Genomic DNA, 20527 nt, shown 5'->3' on the forward strand with positions numbered 1-20527 from the left:
GAAGAGCGTGCACATATGGCGAAGGTCCCGTACGTCTCAGCAATTAAAAGTCTGATATATGTCATGGTTTGTACAAGACCAGATATTGCTCAAGCAGTGGGAGCTGTTAGCAGGTACATGAATAATCCAGACAAGGTACACTGGGAAGCAGTCAAATGAGTCCTCAGATATCTATGGGGCACCTCAGATAAAACACTTCGTTTCAAAGGTGGAGATACGATACTAATAGGTTATGTAGATGCTGATTTAGCAGAAAATGTTGATATAAAAAAGAGCACTACAGGGTATGTCTATACTCTAGGAGGCACTGTAGTGAGATAAGTTTCTTAACTGCAGAAGATAGTTGCTCTCTCCATAACTGAAGCAGAATATGTCTCTGTTACATAAGCCAGCAAGAAAATTGTTTGTCTTCAAAGTTTCTTGGATGAATTAGGCAAGAAACAAGAAGACAATGTCTTATGTTGCGATAGTCAAAGTATTATTCATTTAGCTAAGAATCCGTCTTTTCATTCTAGAACAAAGCACATATAGGTGCGGTATCATTTTATTCGTTCACTTCTGGAAGATGAAAATTTAAAACTTGAAAAGATCAATGGAGCTCAAAATCCGACAGATATGCTGACAAAGATGGTGACTACTGACAAACTGAAGCTGTGTTCAACTTCAGTTGGCCTGCAATAGTATCAAGACTAGGAAGAACTGCTGCATAGATCGAGATGTGAAAACAAATTAATCAGTCTTCAAGTGGGAGATTGTTAGTCAAAAGGAGTTGGTGGCTGTTTTCTTTTGTTAACAAAAGAAGCCATCGAAAGAAAAAAGGAAGGAAGGTAACTGTCTTTATTGATAAGAAGAAATGTGGCTGCCTTTGTTGATAAGAGGGGAGCAAGAGTCAAAGGAAAGGAAGAAAAAAAGGAGGGGATGGAGGCTTTTAAAACCCCCTGCTCTTCCTTTTAATCTATATCCTCAATCGGCTTCTGAATGTTCTTGAGAAGAGTGAGAGAGAGCACTTCGTGAGAAAGATTAAGAGAGAAAATTGATAGAGAGAATACTTAGTGAGAGAAAATTAAGAGCAAATTTCAGAGTGCTTGTAAAATTACCCTTTTCAGTAAAAATCTGTAGCAGCCCGTGGATGTAGGTAATTTTTGTGCCGAACCACGTTAAATTGTGTGTTCTATTATTGTGCATTTATTTTACTTTCTCTTAAATCTGATAATAGGCGAATTTGTGTAATTCCCAACAGATCCCAAAACGAATTGTGTGAAAAGAAAATCGGAACAAAAAAACTCCATAACAAAGAAGCATTTAAGTATTTTGTGTGAAAAAATTATTGAAGTGCATAATTACCTTTTTAATTTCTAGTTTCCTGCTGTACATTGTGAAAAATGTTAAGCGCACTCAAATTTTTTACAACGTACCATTGAATCCAAATTTTCTAAGTGGTGAATTGTGTACCTGAATTCGTACCATGATCCGCTACATACCATGTACTGAGTAACTATGGATGTGAGTACTCTCTTGTCCTCCATCCTTTAAGCATATCTCTTTTGGGTTAAACTATTTTTTAAGTAACAAACATATACGTCCCCGTATTCTCCAAAATCCACAATTGAGAGAAAGATGAGTTGCTGCTTGGAAAAGATACCAAATGGGAATATTTTTGATTAAGATTTGTGAGGAGCTTTCTCCTGAAATATAGTGTTGTCAGCATGTCATTCATTGGTAGACAACCACCTTTATCCAAAACCTCGAACTTATTCGTAAACAATGTACACTTTTCAATACTTACATGTAGACTATGAGTTGATAGATCTATGAGGTATATGACTAACCATATATCGAATGCTTATGAAGTGAAGTTCATGATCCTGACACATGAGTCAAATTCTTATGCAGCTTGACATTCTGTTTGTGACTGGATTATGGTGGTCATCCCCTCAAATGCCCCTGAACATGAATGCTATAATATTTCTAAGAAGAAATTTTTAAAATGAACCCATTCTCAATTTTATTCCCAAACATCGGCCTACTTTAAAGTTTATTACCAAAATCGACCAACTTTCTCGCCACGTCAGCCTCGTGACCAGAAAGTGGGTCGATTTAAAAAAATTACGATTCTAATTAGTCGGGGTTGCCAACCCTGACTAATTAGGAGCTTGCCCGCTGGGCTGTTGTAATTTGGCAGCTAAACAAGTCGGGATTAGAAACCCCGACTAATTTCCATTCATATAATTTAGGGACTTACGGTAATTTAGGGACTTTCAGGTAACATAAAATTTCAATATTTGCAATATATCATAATCCCTTTACTAGAAAAGACTGACCTTTTAGCTCTTCAGAGTCCAATTCTGTTTTCTCTAAAAGAACTCATCATAGATACACTTCCTTTCTACATAATTGGTATATTTTACATAAGAAGGTTAGATGCACTGTTAAAGTGAGAGAAAGATGCCAATAACATTAGCCTAGTTAATTTAGGGACTTACGGTAAGACTTCAAGGAAAAACTGGTAATAACAACCTCTCGAATATTAAAATAATTTCCATTCATATAATTGTTTGAATGCCTTTAGTATATACCACTCGAATAAAATCAATATTTTGGCGTCATTTCATGTTAAGTTCTATTACTAGAAGGCACACATTTCTTTTCTTTCCTATTCAGTGACATGCATTGTTAACTTTGCTCGTCATCCACCCATAAATTCAATAAGTTTAACCGAATGTTTTGATTAGTTACTGAAGATGGAGATGTTTTAACCATTTTTAGCAACACTTCATCTCATCTTAGTAGTAGCATTAGCACCTTAAAGTTGAACAATCATGTTGAAGCCACTGATTCTATTCTAAAAAGCAATTTGGTATAAATAAATGCTTATAATAAATTTGTGATTAAATGAGCATGACATGTAACCAATGTTAGAAAATGCGCTAGGCGGTGTAAGCATTGGACCCAGCGCCTAGACGTCTAGGAGTATGCCTAAGCAACGTCTAAGTGTTTAGATATTTTTTAAATTATTTAATTATAATAATTGATAAATATATATGTTAATTCATATAAAAATTTGCCAAAAAATAGCAATCTTAGATCCGTAATAAGCCATGCATACTTAAATACTAAATAACAAAAATATTAACTAATAAGGTTATAGAAAATGCTAGGCGGCCTAGGTTTTGGACCTGATGCCTAGAGCCTAGGAGTTTTTTTATTATTATTTAATTATAATAATTGATAGTAAATATAAATGTTATAGAAAGCTTAGTTACCAGATTAGTGTCTAGGCGAAATTTTTTCTTTATTTAAGTGCTAGTCGAGGAGGTTTTGCTGAAGGTTCGAGGAGATAATGGAGGTGTTGATATTTAGAGATTAAAGGAGTTTGAAGGAGGTTGGAGGCCGTGGAGGCCGCAACATAGAAAATCACGATCAAGACCTAAATGGTGCAATCTACGTAAGCAGACAATGCTCCCCTAAACACTCCTAAATCCTAGGTGGGCAGCCTAGGTACCGTCTAGACGCTAGGTGCTAGTTAGACGGTGTAGGTACCGCCTAAGCTTAGGCACCACCTAGGCCTAGGCGGAGGTTTTTCAAAACAATGCATCTAACCTTCTTATGTAAAATATACCAATTATGTAGAAAGGAAGTGTGTCTATGATGAATTCTTTTAGAGAAAACAGAATTGGACTCTCAAGAGCTAAAAGGTCAATCTTTTCTAGAAAAGGGATTATGATATATTGCAAACATTGAAAATTTATGTTACCTGAAGGACATATGATGATAATGTTTTGGATTTGTTCCAGCTTCGGAAACTTATAAAATATTTTTACAGAGAATTATCACGTTTTTATGTTGTATTTAGTCTTATGGATAATCTTGGTGTTCTTCATTATTGTATTACTAATTGAACTTCAATTTCTTTTTCTTACATTATTGATATCTTTCAGATGTTATAGTTGATCATCATATTTGGCAATGATTTCATTTGGCTTCTTGCTTTTCTGATGAATGTTGCCACTGGTAGCACACAGTTGCGCCTCTCTGTCTAACTCTTTCATATTGTAGGAAAAAATTGGTTGTTTGTTTCTTGGTTGCGATGTGTAGTCTATGTAGCAACAACTTAAATCTATGTTCCTATGAAGCCATCAAAAAAGTTTTATACCTTCCCCTCTAATGGTTTATAACCATCTTATAGAGAAATTTGACATAAAGATATCGGGTGGGCAGGCCCATTGAAAATATTGATGATTTGATAGTCCAAGAAAAATCGCATTAGGTGGCTGCTTAATTGAAGGGCATTGAGTTTTTGATTGCTTAATGGACTCCTGAGACCACTTTTTTTTCTCCCCGAACACTGAGATCTTGGACCTATTGATGCGTCCAGTGGACAACAACCTGTCATATGGAACAACAGATTGAGGCGTGATTAATTGTCACCTCCATGAAAGTTTACATAATCTCCAGTTTGCCAATTAGATTGTCTCAGATTAAGTGCCAAACCCAACAACAGCTACATATGCATTGCGCACATTTCATATTCTTTCTTGCAACAATTTGAAAATGATTGGCTTTTTTTCTTGGAGTTCTTTTACAACTCGTAACATTAAAGCTAGGGAGCCTGTTTTCATTACAGAATACAGAATGACGTGTGATGCTGCCAAAACAGCTCTCTGATGATCTTGCAGCCTGTGTCTGGATGTCTTCTAATTATGATATTTTTTTAGGGAACATGACTATGAGCTTCGTAAACTTAATTTTCATCCAACCATCCTTGTTTTACCGGTTGCTCTTGATCTTTTCTTCTTCCAATTAGCATTGAACTATATTTAAAGACGTTCTACTGAGTAATTTTTTGAGTCTCAACAAGATTTCTTAGGTCCTGTAGTATCCGTGTATGTGTAAGCAGTGCTTGCATTTTACAAATTTTAACCTTAATTTGCATTCTTCTTCAAACTACATATTAAAAAATGATGCTTAAAGATGTGGCACTGGGTGATTCTTAGTCCAAAATTGCTTCTAGCTACTTCAACTAGGAGTAGCATATATGAATATTTAATGGCCACATATTAAAAATATCATCCTGATTTTGATGTCTTCTTCAAGTTTCTAAGCTGGCCTTGTCTTTGTAGGAGGGATGCACAAAAAAATGTTACTGAAGGAACAAGAACTTCAAGAGTTAATGGTATGTACATGGCATCTCTTCCTATTAATTCTCTAGATCTTATACTATGGATGTTTTCAATATGTTTGTCTTATTGGTTCTTATTTTTCTAGTCAGTATGGTTTTTTTTGCATGTTTTAAAATTTTTTTGTTTGAATTTCCTAATCATGCGTCATTCTGGTACTCTCCTCCTGAAATTTGTTGAGATACTTGAAGGTATCATAATTGTACTTGTATAATATGTCTATAGACTATATATTGTTGACCCTTGTCTTTATTAATAAAAACAGGGTGCTTCTCTTTTATGTTTTCCTCTTACTGAGTCTTACCTTCATGTAAGCACCTATGGATATTTCCTCATTGACTCTTTATTTTTCTCTTATAAATTTATTTCAATTTCAGTTAAGCTGGCGTTAGAAACTATCAAAATTACGGCTATATTTCGCTGCTGCTTAGGATGTCTACTTCATGACTTTTCAGATCTAGGCAAGCAGATGTAATGTCTTGGTCTTTCTCTTTGTCAAAAGTTTTTATCCTCCCAGCCTTCTTGTCCAACTCTGAAGCACGGATTCATCCCCAGAGGCTACAGCGATCTCGGACACGGCTCGGATTCGCCGAAGGTCCAAATCTCATAGTGGCTGCTACTCCCAAAAAAATCCTAAACTGAAAAATCCCAAAAAAAATTCAAGCTTTTCGATTGACTGGTCCAGATCTCAAATTACCTGCTTGTTGATCTCGACTCTGATGGCGCGCTTGGTCACATTCCAGACTTTCCCAGTTCGCTCATGGTAGAACTTGTGAGGCATCCACTTGTAGACGGCGTTGTTAACTTTAACGTCGACATAGTCGCCGATCTTGTACGCGCAAAGGTACGTCATCAACGGGATGTAGCCCTTCTTTTTGAAGGCGCGTGCGGAGAGATCGCGAGTTCGAGATTAGAGACCGTGGCCCACCGGCATTTTGATCGATTAGGGTTGGGTTTGGGAGAGATTGGAGGCGGGCGATCTAGGGTTAGGGTTTGGAGAGGGAGTTGAGGCTTATTTATATGAAAGGATTTGGTGGCGGAGTGAGGAAATGACGGGTTTGTCCATCTGTCGAGTGGCTGAGGCGTCTATTGTTCGGCTCTGAGTTCTTCATTCAAAACAAACTAAAGGCCCAGTAAGTCCTTTAAATCAAAGCCCATGTAAAAAAAGTCCAAGAGCGGAAGCAAGGTTGATCCATCTTAATTGAGTTCTCTTAGTTACTTAATTTACTTAAGAAAAATGCTTAACATCTATATTCTCCACATGAAAATGCAGTGAAGATTTCAATCATATAAACTACATAATATATAAATATCTTTCTGTTTAACTATAATAGTCTTTTTCTTATTTGGGAATGTAAGAGCACATTGCTTAATCATTCTTGACTTATCCCCGTATCCTAATTTAATAAATTTTTCTATATATAATAATAATTAAAAAAATCCTTGCCGTATCCCCGTATCCTATTTATTTTGGATTTTTCCGTATCCTGTATCCGTGTCCGTGTCGTATCCATGTCCCATATCCGTATCCGTGCATCATAGTTGTCCAATGGCCTTTTTAATCTATTTGTTTTGCATTATTCTTTTGGCTTCAACCTGAAATTCGTCCATGTCTTTCCACTCTTTTTCCAACGAACAATTGCATTTTCCGTCGAAACTCCTGTGCATTATTATCCCATTCTTGTGATGTGTCTGAAGAACTCACCTCAAAGTGCTGTCTTACTGACCACTTGAGGTGTCCCGGTTAGATTTTGGTCTCGTTTGATCTACAACTTTTACCCTTGGAACTCTTTGTACCTTTTTCTCTTTTTTTTTTGGTCCTTTTCAATTGAGTTATCATCATTTGGAAATTACTATTCACAAGTATTTGTTTTTTTGGATCCATTTATGATCATTAATTTCTAGCTATTAGCATCTAGCGTAGGTACATAGTCACCATCTTTTAGGAGGCCAGATTGGATCAAGGCATCAGAAGGTTTTCATGTTTGTGGCAATTTTTTATTTGTTTTGACCTATCTTTAGTTATACAAAAGTACAAGATCTTTTGCAGATGTTATTCTTTATGTCCTTTACATATAATCTATTCGATACTATATCCCGTTTTACGTTATTTGATTTTTGTTTCTTTTGTGTACTTAATGGCAGGAAGAGGCAATATGTCCAGAAAAGCAATCATGGAACCTGGTGGTTTGGTTGGTTCGGACCTTCTAAACGATGAAGTGGTCTCGGAACAACTTACAAGGTTTGATTGTCTATCTGAAATTTATCACTACATGTTCTAAGCTTTTTGCATGTGGTATCATGAATTTTAGAATCATAATGAATCCTTGACAAACTATGCTGCTTTTGATTTGCTTACAGTAATATTAAGTAGAAATCCGGTGGCATGTATAATTAATCTTGTTTCTACATTGAAGTTGTATGTTCAACCTACTCAACAAATCAGTTTTGACTGCTTTAAGATCGGACCTTTTGCTTACTCTATAACTTGCAGCTTGACTTTCTCCAAGTACATCTATCACATATTACAGTGCATATTTGTGGAAATTTATGTGCAATATTCAGTGATAGACACATTAACTTACAGCAGCCAGTCTTTTGCAGCTGAGTATATTTTTTATTTCTTCCTTGGGTAAATAATTTTCTCATCTCAGTCTTGTTTGTCACTTCATTACATCAGCTTATATTTCCACCCCTCGCGCTCTCTATAGTTGTGAAAGGGATTTCATATCATTCTTTAAGGATGAGTTATCTCCTTTATTCTTTTTCGATTTCTTTTACGTATGAGACGTGGGGGCATTATTCATTTTTGTCCTACAGCTTTCAGGGGAGACACTAAATTCATAGACAGTTATAAACATTGAAAGATATGTTTGTAATGCTTGATTTTTCATTTCCTATGTAACAGTTCTTTTAGAAGTTAAGATGTTGCAGGCTTGTTACCTAATTTTAGTTCCATCAATCATTCTATGCCTTGATATTTTTTTAGATTTTTAGTAGTTTAATCTTCTTATGTTCGGCTAATGGGAAGTACTGGTTCCATTTTGATTAGTTGACTGTAATTCAGTTACAATAAAGCTTCCGAGTAGTTTATTTATGTATATAAACATCTTAGTTTTGTTTGGCCTCTGTAAGATTTTGAGTTAAGTGGATTCTATTCTCTCTTTCTAAGTGATCTGCAATTTCTTCTAGGTATTGTTTTTTGTATTGTTTTTTTTCTTTCTATTTCTCAGATACGGCCATATGAATTTGTTCTCGTTTTCTGATTTTCACTATAAGGGGGTGGTTGGTGATTTGAATATGGTAGGGAAGTGTGAAAGATTTAGGGCAGACGCATTATGTTTTCCCATGCGGATGCAGGTCAAGAAAGTTATTTCCCGTATTCAACTATATAGGGCTTAACAGAAAGTTGTTCTCATACAGATCCTACTCATTTATTAATTTCACACTTTATCTCCCACCTTTCCTCTAGACCTGAAGTGGCAGTCCATATTTTTTGTATTTTGTCATGCATGGTGTCTAAGTAGCATCGTTTTCACACTTCCACTTCAGAGTTGCAAAAAACCTTTTCTCGCTTATCTTCCCATGATATTTGTTGAATGATTCCATTTTCAAACTTTCACCTTTACTTTCAGATTTGCAAACACCTATTCTTTGCTTATTTTAGTTGTGACACCTAACCTTCATGTTGCACTATTGTCAAGATATATTGTAATTTGAGTGCCCTTACGAAATTTTCAGTTCCTAAAATGTGTCTTATGTCATGGCACTCAGAAAATTGAGTATGAATTATTATGTTTTCTTATGGTTTCATTTTATCTGAGTCTGTACATATTTTTCCCTGGTATACTGTAACATGCTTAGTTGCCTCAAATCTTGCTTTCACCAATTGTAAAATTTTATGTATAAATTCTTTGTTGTATTTTTGACTTTCTTATTTTAGAAATATTCAATTCTTTGGATTGGAAGCACAACGAAAAGTGACTGAATCATTCGTTGTAGTCATTGGTCTTGGAGGAGTGGGTAGTCATGCTGCTCATATGCTGTTGAGATCTGGAGTTGGCAGGCTCCTGCTAGTGGATTTTGATCAGGTTCTTTCTATTAAATTTTATATAAGACAGTTTTACATATGGTTTATGTTTGTAGTTTCTTCTTACCCAATCATTAGTCCGTGCGTTTTTTGGAAAATTTATCTTCTTTGCCTGACCTTATATAGGGTTTTTATGATATAAGAACCCCAATCTTCTTTATTTCTATATTAAACCCCAAATCTTGGTAATTTTAAATTACACCTCCAAATCCTTTACGTTGGTTCCAAAAGCCCCATGGAAGATTTCCATCCAAATTTCTTACCCAAGCATGGTTAACTCTTCCATTTGGAGTTAATTGCAGCAATAATCCTAGCCATGCTTGGGTAAAGAATTTGGATGGAAACTGTCCATGTGAGCTTTTTTTAAAACAGCTTAAAGGATTTGAGGTCTAATTTGAAGATATTAAGATTTGAGGATCTAACATAGAAATGAAGAAGATTTAGAGGTCTTATATCATAGAAACCCTTTTATAAATCTAATACTTCTTGTTTTAAAGATGGATTCTAATACTATTTTGAAGGTAAAAATCCAAAACAGAAGGAAAAACAAACTGTGACGAAAACTGAGATCATATTATAGAGAAATAGTGAAGGCAAAGTTCTTATCATTCATCGAACTCTCTTAAATAGACTAGTGTAGAACACGTGCTTTGCGTGTGGACATACTTATTTTATATTTTGAGTTTTTTTTCAACTAGAAAATAGCGCAGTGACTTTTTAACCATATAATTTCTTAAATCAAATCTATTTAAAATTTTATGTTAATAAATGAATTATTATTAGAAAGAGTGCAACAACAATAACAACCACCACCACCACCAAGCCTTTATCCCAAATGTTTAGGGTCGGTTACGTGAATCCTATTTTTTCATTCCATTCTGTTATGGGTCATCTGTTCTGTTAAGTTAATCCTAATCATATACTTCTTAGTTGCTTCTAACTAAGTCATTCTAGGTCTACCTCAAGATCTTTTAGGCTTTTAGCCCCATTAACTCTAATATTATTGTTTTTCCTAATCGGTGCACTAAAAAGTTTTCGTTGTACATGACCAAACCATTTTAATCTATCAGAAAAGATTAGTACAGTAAAATTTTGTATAAAAATTGTATGAGTTATTATTATAATTTTGAATTATTAATATAATTTAAACATTATTTATTTAAATATTATAATATATTTAATAATTATAATAATATAATTCTAATTTAAGATAGCGACAATACATTATTACATATTTTATAACTTTTCTTATTTATAATTATACAAAGTATATTTCACTATCAATAACTTTAAAGGGAATCTTCAAAATTGAGAGGGCGAAAGAGGCAACTAGAATAAATACTTATTGAGTTGTTATTATTTTGATTTTTATATATTTATTAATTTATATGTATAACTTTTCCTGCAGAACATGTCCATAAACAAAGTTACATAAAGGTCAGATATTTCCCGATATATGTTTAATAAACGAATTATTTATCGTCAATAATAATTCAACAATGATTCAATACCATTAAATTTTAAATCTAAATACTTATTGAATATTTTTTTGATAGGATTATTCAAGATTTATTGATTGCTATGATTAATCTCTCAAACTGTCAGCTCCTGAACCAACCCCTTTTTTTGATAGGATCATTCAAAATTAATTTTCTAGTCCAATAACAATAACAACAGCAGCAGCAACAACAGCAACAACAATAACATTAACAATAACAATAATAATGAAATTCCATACTCAGTGCTTGAGATGCTTATGACTTCCGTTTACTTTCAGTTATTGGTACCCAGGTTACTACTTAAAAAAAAATGGAATTGTTTTAGATATAAAAATACCTATTCTTAATGCTATATTTTTTGAATTCTTATTAGAGGTCCTTGAACGTGGTTAGGTATCACTTGTTCTCAGAATCAAGTGCTTAAAAATATCACTTGTATAAAGAGTATTACTACCTCATGATGCCTGCTGAAAACTGGATGTTTATAAATTCCTTTTTCTAGATTGCCTAGGCATTACACTGAGTACAGTTCTAAAACTAGCCTCTGTTTCGCAACTTTGCCACTCATGATGCCCCGCCCTGCTCGGGGTTCGAATAGGATACATGCTCATTACACTTGCATTTTTTTAATCAAGTTTAGGTCATATGACATTACACTGAGTATGTACCTTGTTTTTTTTTTTTCACTTTTTTGCCACAAGTCATAATCCTTATTAGGTAACTCAAATAGTTATATTGAAACTTGAAGAGGGAAGCCTCATGCTTGCATTAGACCATAACAGAAGATTGCATCCTTTTTTTTAATACTCAAGCCACCGGGAATCAAACCCTAAACCGCGGGAGTCATATTGGAACCTCCCAATCATTCGTGTCACGCCCCGAAACTGTAGCGGAAATTCTAAAATGCGTGGTGCGCGACAGCAGCGACCCGTGCACAAGACAATTCTTATGCACGGGTCAAGCCTGGCACTTCATATCACATAGTTTATCATAAAATATTCATAAACCTGCTGATAATAAAAGCCAGAGCAACTATATATGTATATAATCAGTACTTACAGCCCCAAAACTCACCGTTATAAACATTTTTAGAAAAAAATAAAACAAATGGTGCTGAAGATAACATAAAAAAGAAGAGACTCTCCATATAACGCTTCTCAGCCAAAAGCCCAACTCAAAAGTTCGGCTAGTATGAAGCTACGCTGGATCTGAATTTTTTTTAAAAAACAACGGGGTGAGCTAGCGCTCAGTGAGAACATTTCCCACTAGAGTTCCTAGATAACTAACAACATAGTAATAAGAATAATTCTCAGAAATAACAAATTACAAGTTTTGCATGAGAAATTCAAAGAGCAAAAATACGATCCAAATATCATAATAATGTCGTCTTTAAGAAATAATATAACAATTATATTTTCTTTCTTATGTATAGCTTAATATACTGTGAAGTTTCTTGAAATCAAACCCTTTTTGAATCAAGGTAAACATTAAGACGAAAAAGAACTACTAATTTGTACAAAACCAGAGAATTATTATTTTCTCAATTTCACAGTCAATTATCAGAATCTTAATACTCGATGAGTTATTCATGAATGTAAAAGTCACCCCATAGGTCACACCAAGGCTACGAATTATAGCCCAGTAGCAAAGGAATGCGTAAAACGCATCACATGACAGATAATTTTTGGGAATCGAATGCACCTAATACTGGCATAAGTTACTGGCCAAATACAGAGGGATCAGAATAAATTTCAGAAGAGCCAACACAGAAGGGCCAACACAGAGGGGCCAAATAAAGGTGCATTCACCATATGGCAGGCATAAACAATCCATAGTGGACTATTTGAGGGTTTGAAAACATCGAGATCACATGTCAAATGAGTAATACTTTGTATCTTAGAATTTACAGATATTTTCAAATAAAGTTGACAAGGTAAAACTTCTTATCCCAGTTAAGATAGTTTACGAATTTTTTTTAATCAGATACCAAGTCACAGAAAATCTTTGAATCCGTTAAACCGTTGAAATATGTTGAAAATACTTCATCAAAAACTTTTAGATAAAGCAATGCCTACAATTAGTTAAAACTGCATGAGAGCCAATTCACTTTTCATAGTTCATATAAAATCAAATAAAATTTTCATATCTTGTATGAAACAATATCATATTTATGGTTTACACGACAACAAAGGTAGATCAAATCTTTATATACATGAAAATGATATATTATTTTCTGATTACAAGATAAATCAAATATAATATTTATGCGATTTCATATTATAAAATACTAGTGAGAAATGAACTTACCTTAAGCGGACACGACTTTCCCAAAATATTATCCTTCTGAATATCAACCAGATCCTATAATATAAGATATAGTACTAATTATTAATTCAGGACAAACATATATTATAAGGTAAATCAATTCGTAATCTAGAGTCTAATAAATTCAAGATAATCAATCATAATTAAATTCTACAGTACATATGAGCTTATTGCTAACCTTAGCAATTTATCAAAATTTTATAACTCTCATATACTAGCTTTTGGGCTTTTTAGTAATTTAGGATAATGCAGGAGGTTATAGAAAATTTTATCAAGTCTAAAAATTATTGTTTATTCCTCAGATTGGACTTATTTGCAAATTAAGTAAATGATAGGGGTCTATCTTATATTTTCAAGCCTCTTTCAACCATAACTTATATTACTAAGGTCTGTTTCTAAATTTTTACTTGGTTCAGGGGCTTAAGGGAGTTTTTCCTAGCATTGACTTGTATTAAATGAGCTAGGTGGGCTTATGTGAAATTAGTTTGTAATGTAATGTTGAATAAAAAATTTTCCCTCCCCTTATCTAATCTTCAGCTCTGATTCTTCATCTTCCTCTTTTTTTTCCTTCTGTTTTCTTCTACTCTCCTCTCTCTCTCTCTCTCTCCTCCCCGGTGACTTGGCGCGACTGCTCAAGTTCTGTCGCCGGAGCGGCCACCCGAGACAAACCCCCTCCTCCGACGAGTGGGGTTGCCGACGATCCTCGTCGGTGGTCAGGTAAGTTCTATCTCATTTTTTTAGAAATCAATAAATGAAATCAAGAAATCAACAAAAGAAAGAGTTTATACCTTTGGGTTTACTTGAATTTTGGATGAAATCCTCTCTTTTCCTTTCCCTTTTCACTGTCTCCTTCCTCTTCTTCTTCTTCTTTTATTTCTTTTCACAATCTTAATCTAGTTCTCAGATGGTTTGGTTGAAGATGAGAGGATATTTTTCATTATTATTATTATTTTTTCCTTGTTTTTTTCTATGGGTTTTCTTTGGTTTCCCTGTTTTAATCCTCCGTTAAGGAGGTGCCGACCAATTCGTCGAATTGATTTTAGGGGTGAAATCCCAAAAACACCCTTAATTAGTTCCCTAATCTGTAATTAAAAAAATCTCTATTAATCAAGTTTTAAGGCACTAATTATTTAGGCTACTACACTCTTCCCTCCTAATAAAAAAGTTTCGTCCTCGAAACTTAACATACATATATCTCGAAAGAGCTCTGGATATTTCTCTCGCATAGAATCTTTCGTCTCCCAAGTAGCTTCTCTTTCAGAGTGATTCTTCCACTAAACTTTCACATATTTAATTATTCGGTGTCTTAGTACTTGTTTTTTATAATCTACAATATGTTTTGGTCTTTCCTCATAAGTCAAATCTGACTTGAGCTCTATTGGAGACAACTCAATGATTTCATTTGAGTCTCGGATGAATTTCCGAAGCATCGATATGTGAAACACATCGTGTACTCCAGACAGGGATGATGGTAATGTTAATTTGTACGCTACTGGACCAATGCGTTCCAGAATTTCAAAAGGATCGATAAATCTCGGGCTTAACTTCATTTGAATTCCGAATCTTTTCACTCCTTGGGTAGGCGCAACGTTCAAGAAAACATGATCGTCCACCTGGAATTCCAATTCTCTTCTTCTTTGGTCAGCATAACTCTTCTGACGACTTTGTGTTGTGCGAAGACGTTCTCGAACTAATTGAATTTTATTAATTGTTTGTTGTACCAATTCTGGGTCCAAGAAAATTCCTTTCTCTAACATCATCCTAATGAATAGGAGACCTGCACTTTCTTCCATAAAGAAGTTCATATGGTGCCATCTGAATGCTAGCTTGGTATTTGTTATTGTATGCAAACTTGGCCAATGGTAGATAATCTTCCCACAACCCTTTCATTTCCAGGACACAACATCTTAACATATCTTCTAGTGTTTGAAACTTTGAATTGTCCGTTCTGATTGACCATCTATCTGTGGATGGTAACCTGAGGTGAAATTTAGTTTAGTTTGCGGAGCTCTATGCACACTTTTCCAGTATTCTGATGTGAACTGAGGATCTCGGTCAGAAACTATTGATATTGGTACACCATGCAATCTTACTATCTCATTAATGTATATTTTAGTCAGTTTTTCTAATGAGAATTTGATATTGATAGGTAAAAAGTGTGCCGACTTTGTCAACCGGTCCACAATTACCCATATTGCATCATTCATTCTCAAAGATTTTGGAAGGCCAGTGACGAAATCCATGGTGATCTTTTCCCATTTTCACATTAGTATGTCCAAGTTATGGACTAATCATGCTGGTCTTTGGTGCTCGGCCTTTACTTGTTGGCGAGTGAAACATTCTGCAACATAGGTGGTAATTTTCTTCTTCATATTATTCCACCAATATATTTGCTTCAGGTCTTTATACATTTTTGTTGACCCAGGATGCATAGTATACAAAGAGTGGTGTGCTTTCTTTAGAATCTTTTTTTTATTTCTGGTATGTTAGGCACACAAACTCTAGTTCCAAACCTCAATGATCCATCTTTATATATCTTAAATTCTCTTCGAGTGCCTTCTTCCACATCTTTCTTTATCTTCAACAATTGAGCATCATTCTGTTGGTTTGCTTTAATTTTATCTACTAAAGAAGATTGTATTACCATATTTGCTAATTTGACTCTAATTTGGTGGACTCTAATTTTAATTCTAGTATGATCCAAGTCCTCCAATATTTTTCTTTGAGAAGTAATTAGACAAGCTAGATTGTATGAATTCTTGCGGCTCAAGGCTTTAGCAACAACATTCGTCTTATCAGGGTGATAATTGATGGTCATATCATAATCTTTCAAAAGCTCCAACCATCTTCTTTGCCGTAAATTCAACTCATTCTGGGTAAATATATATTTCAAACTCTTGTGGTCAATATATATTTCACAATGTACTCCATATAAATAATGTCTCCAAATTTTGAGAGCAAACACTACTGTCGCTAAATCAAGATCATGAGTGAGATAGTTTTGTTCATAAGGCTTTAACTGCCTTGAAGCATATGCTATGAATTTCCTATTTTGCTTAAGTACACATCCCAATCCTCTTCTAGAGGCATCACTATAGATGACAAAGCCTGTATCTCCATTGGGTAATGCAAGTATTAGAGCGGATATTCATCGATTTTTTAACTCTTGAAAGCTTTTCTCACATTCTTCTGACCAGATAAATTTAACTCCTTTCTGAGTAAGACGAGTTACAGGCGAAGCAATACGGGAGAATCCTTCCACAAACTTTCTATAGTAGCCAGCCATACCAAGAAAGTTACGGATCTCCGTTATAATAGTCGGTCTGTCCTATTTAACAATAGCTTTTACTTTTTCAGGATCCACAGAAATCCCTTCCTTAGAGATGACATGCCCAAGAAATGCTACCTTTTCCAACCAGAATTCATATTTCTTAAGTTTCGCATACAGTTGTTCTCTCTTTAATGTGTGCAACACCTGTCTCAAGTGTTCTTCATGCTCTTCCTTATTTCTTGAGTATATCCGAATATCATCAATAAATACCACAACAAACCGATCCAAGAAAGGTTTAAATACCTTGTTCATAAGATCCATAAATGCTGCAGGTGCATTTGTGAGCCCGAATGGTAAAAGTAAAAATTCATAATGACCATAGCGGGTTCGAAATATAGTTTTTAGCACATCTTCTAGCTTGATTTTTAATTGATAGTAACCAGAACAGAGATCAATTTGAAAAATACTTGAGCTTATTGCAGTTGATCAAATAGATCATCAATTCTTGTTAATGGATACTTGTTCCGAATGGTTACCTTATTCAATTCACGGAAATCAATATACAATCTCATACTTCCATCTTTCTTCTTCACAAATAACACTAGTGCACCCCAGGGTGACACACTAGGTCGAATGAAGCATTTATCTAAAAGTTCTTACAATTATACCTTGAGTTCTCTCAATTCAGCAGGTGCCATTCGATAATGAGCTTTAGAAATGGGACTCGTACTAGGTACTAGGTCAATTGAAAATTCAACCTCTCTATCTGGGGGCATTCCTAGAAGTTCTTCTAGAAATACTTCTGAAAATTCTCGGACAATTGATATCTCTTCCAAGCTTGGTTTTTCATCATCAATCATCTCAACAGAAGCCAAATAACTCATACATCCACTCCTCAACGCTCGATATGCTTTAAGGGCTGATATGATTTTTAATGGTTTTTGACACTTACCGCCCTCAAAACAAAATTCGGGTTGGCTAGGAAATTTGAATACTTTCTTTTCTCGACATAAAAATAGAAGCATGATTTAAGGATAACCAATCCATCACCAATATGATATCGAAATCATGCATTTCTAGCATCATTAATTCTACGGGGAGTTCCTTGTCGAGAATATAAATTTTACCCCTACAACCTTGATTTGACACTAATATGCTACCCCCAGGTGTACTAACAAGCAATTCTTATTGTAGGGTATCACATGGTAATTTGTTTCTCTTAACAAACTGTGCAGCAATAAAGGAATGCGATGCACCAAAATCAAATAGTACTCGAGCATGAACCGACGCAAAGGTCAGCGTACCTGTCACCACATCTTTATTTGCTTCGGCTTCCTTCTCAGTCAAAGAATAAACTCAGGCCTTGACTTGAGGATGCTTATTCCCACCACTAGACTGGCCAACCTGGAAGGTATTCCGAGATGATTGCTGTAGGGGACAATTTGCTATTTTGTGATCTTTCTGACCACATCTCAAACAAGCTCCAGTATTTCTCCAACAGTTTTTCGCTTCATGCCCCAGTTTATGACAAACATCACATCTCAAAGTTTTCTGGTGAATCTATCATAATAACTTCTACTGTTATATCCTCGTCCTCACCATAATCAACCACAGATTCTGATGAATCTATCATAATAACTTCTACGGGCTCGATCTCCGATGAATCTGGGGTCATATGGTTAGCTACTATCAAGCTTAGGTCAGTTTCATCAGAAGTATATCCCCAGTTTCTTAAGCTGGGTTCCCAGGAGCTATCTACAGAAATCATAGAGCTGGACAGGGTAGATAATGAATTGAAAGATGAATTGGTTTCCGCCATCCTACTAAAAGGGGAACCATCCATCAGCTCACTGAAGAAAAAAGAGAAAGTGAAATAAAATAAATATCTAAGCACTCCTTAACTAACCTAAAAGGCTTTACTATAAAATATTTATATGCATACATGTGTATACATATGTATATGTGCATATATATCACATAGTTAATCCATACGATAACACTCATCTAACGCATATACATTATGCTAACGTGCCCTACAAGGCTTCTATTGTCGAAACCTAGGCTCTGATACTATTTTAGTGTCACGCCCCGAAACTGTAGCGGAAATTCTAAAATGCGGGGTGCGCGACAGCAGCGACCCGTGCACAAGACAATTCTTATGCACGGGTCAAGACTGACACTTCATATCACATAGTTTATCATAAAATATTCATAAACCTGCTGATGATAGAAGTCAGAGCAACTATATATGTATATAATCAGTACTTACAGCTCACAAACTCACCGTTATAAACATTTTTACAAAACAAAACAAATGGTGCGGAAGATAACATCAAAAAGAAGAGTCTCTCCATATAATGCCTCTCAGCCAAAAGCCCAAATCAAAAGTTCGGCTAGTATGAAACTACACTGGATCTGAAAAAAAATTAAAAAACAATAGGGTGAGCTAGCGCTCAGTGAGAACATTTTCCACTAGAGTTCGTAGATAACTAATAAAATAGTAATAAAAATAATTTAAGAAATAACGAATTACACGTTTTGCATGAGAAATTCAAAGAGAGTAAAAATATGATCCAAATATCATAATATTATCGTTTTTAAGAAAGAATACAACAATTATATTTTTTTTTTCTTATGTGCAACTTAATATACTATGAATTTTCTTGAAATCAAACCCTTTTTGAAACATTAAGACGAAAAAGAACTACTATTTGTACAAAACCAGAGAATTATTCTTTTCTCAATTTCACAGTCAATTATCAGAATCTTAATACTATATTAGTTATTCATGAATGTAAAAGTCACCCCATAGGTCACACTAAGGCTACGAATTATAGCCCAATAGTAAAGGAATGCGTAAAACGCATCACATGACAGATAATTCTCGGGAATTGAATGCACCTAACACTGTCATAGGTTACTGGCCAAATACAGAGGGACCAGAATAAATTTCAGAAGGAGCAATACAGAAGGGCCAATACAGAAGGGCCAATACTGAGGGGCCAAATAAATGTGCATTCACCATATGACAGGCAGAAATAATCCATAGTGGACTATTTGAGGGTTTGAAAACATCGAGATGACATGTCCAATGAGTAATACTTTGCATCTTAGAATTTACAGATATTTTCAATTAAAGTTGACAAGGTAAAACTTCTTATCCCAGTTAAGACAGTTTACGATTTTTTTTAATCAGATACCAAGTCACAGAAAATCTTTGAATCCGTTAAACCGTTGAAATATGTTGAAACTACTTCATGAAAAACTTTTAGATAAAGCAATGCATACAATTAGTTGAAACTGCATGAGAGGCGATTCGCTTTTCATAGTTCATATAAAATCAAATAAAATTTTCATATCTTGTACGAAACAATATCATGTTTATGGTTTACGCGACAACAAAGGTAGATCAAATCTTTATATACATGAAAATGATATATTATTTTCCGATTACAAGATAAATCAAATATAATATTCATGCGATTTCATATTGCAAAATACTAGTGAGAAATGAACTCACCTTAAGCGGACACGACTTTCCCAAAATATTATCCATCTGAATATCAATTAGATCCTATAATATAAGATATAGGACTAATTATTAATTCAAGACAAACATATATTATAAGGTAAATCAATTCATAATCTAGAGTCTAATAAATTCAAGCATAATCAATCATAATTAAATTCTACAGTACATAAGAGCTTATTGCTAACCTTAGCAATTTATCAAAATTTTATAACTCTCATATACTAGCTTTTAAACTTTTTAGTAATTTAGGATAATGTAGGAGGTTATTGGAAATTTTATCATGTCTAAAAGTTTTTGTTTATTCCTCAGATTGGACTTATTTGCAAATTGAGTAAATGATAGGGGCCTAACATATATTTTCTAAGCCTCTTTCAACCATAACTTATATTACTAAGGTCTGTTTCTAAATTTTTACATGGTTCAGAGGCTTAAGGGAATTTTTCCTATTCTTGACTTGTATTAAATGAGCTAGGTGGGCTTATGTGAAATTATATGTAATGTAAGGGTGAATAAAAAATTTTCCACCCTTATCTAATCTCCAGCACCGATTTTTCGTCTTCCTCTTTTTTTTTTCTTCTGTTTTCTTCTCCTCTCCTCTCCTCTCTCTCTCTCTCTCTCTCTCTCCCCCCTCCT

The 20527-nt window shown here is 34.5% G+C and overlaps 1 protein-coding gene across 3 annotated transcripts in view; it reads left to right on the top strand.

Annotated features, from left to right (window-relative positions):
- The window catches only part of LOC109845118 (tRNA threonylcarbamoyladenosine dehydratase), a 46679-nt gene that overhangs the window by 6302 nt on the left and 19850 nt on the right, over positions 1-20527 (top strand). For all 3 annotated transcript variants that reach the window (XR_002248226.1, XM_020414329.1, XM_020414328.1), the window contains exons 2-4: positions 5121-5173; positions 7323-7419; positions 9121-9268. Coding sequence is in view for 2 of the 3 variants with exons in the window: in XM_020414329.1 (XP_020269918.1) it covers positions 5121-5173; positions 7323-7419; positions 9121-9268 (298 nt within the window). In the remaining variant the exon portion in view is untranslated. The remainder of the gene's footprint in view (positions 1-5120; positions 5174-7322; positions 7420-9120; positions 9269-20527) is intronic.

This window comes from Asparagus officinalis, chromosome 6 (assembly GCF_001876935.1).
Source record: "Asparagus officinalis chromosome 6, Aspof.V1, whole genome shotgun sequence".
NCBI lineage: Eukaryota > Viridiplantae > Streptophyta > Magnoliopsida > Asparagales > Asparagaceae > Asparagus > Asparagus officinalis.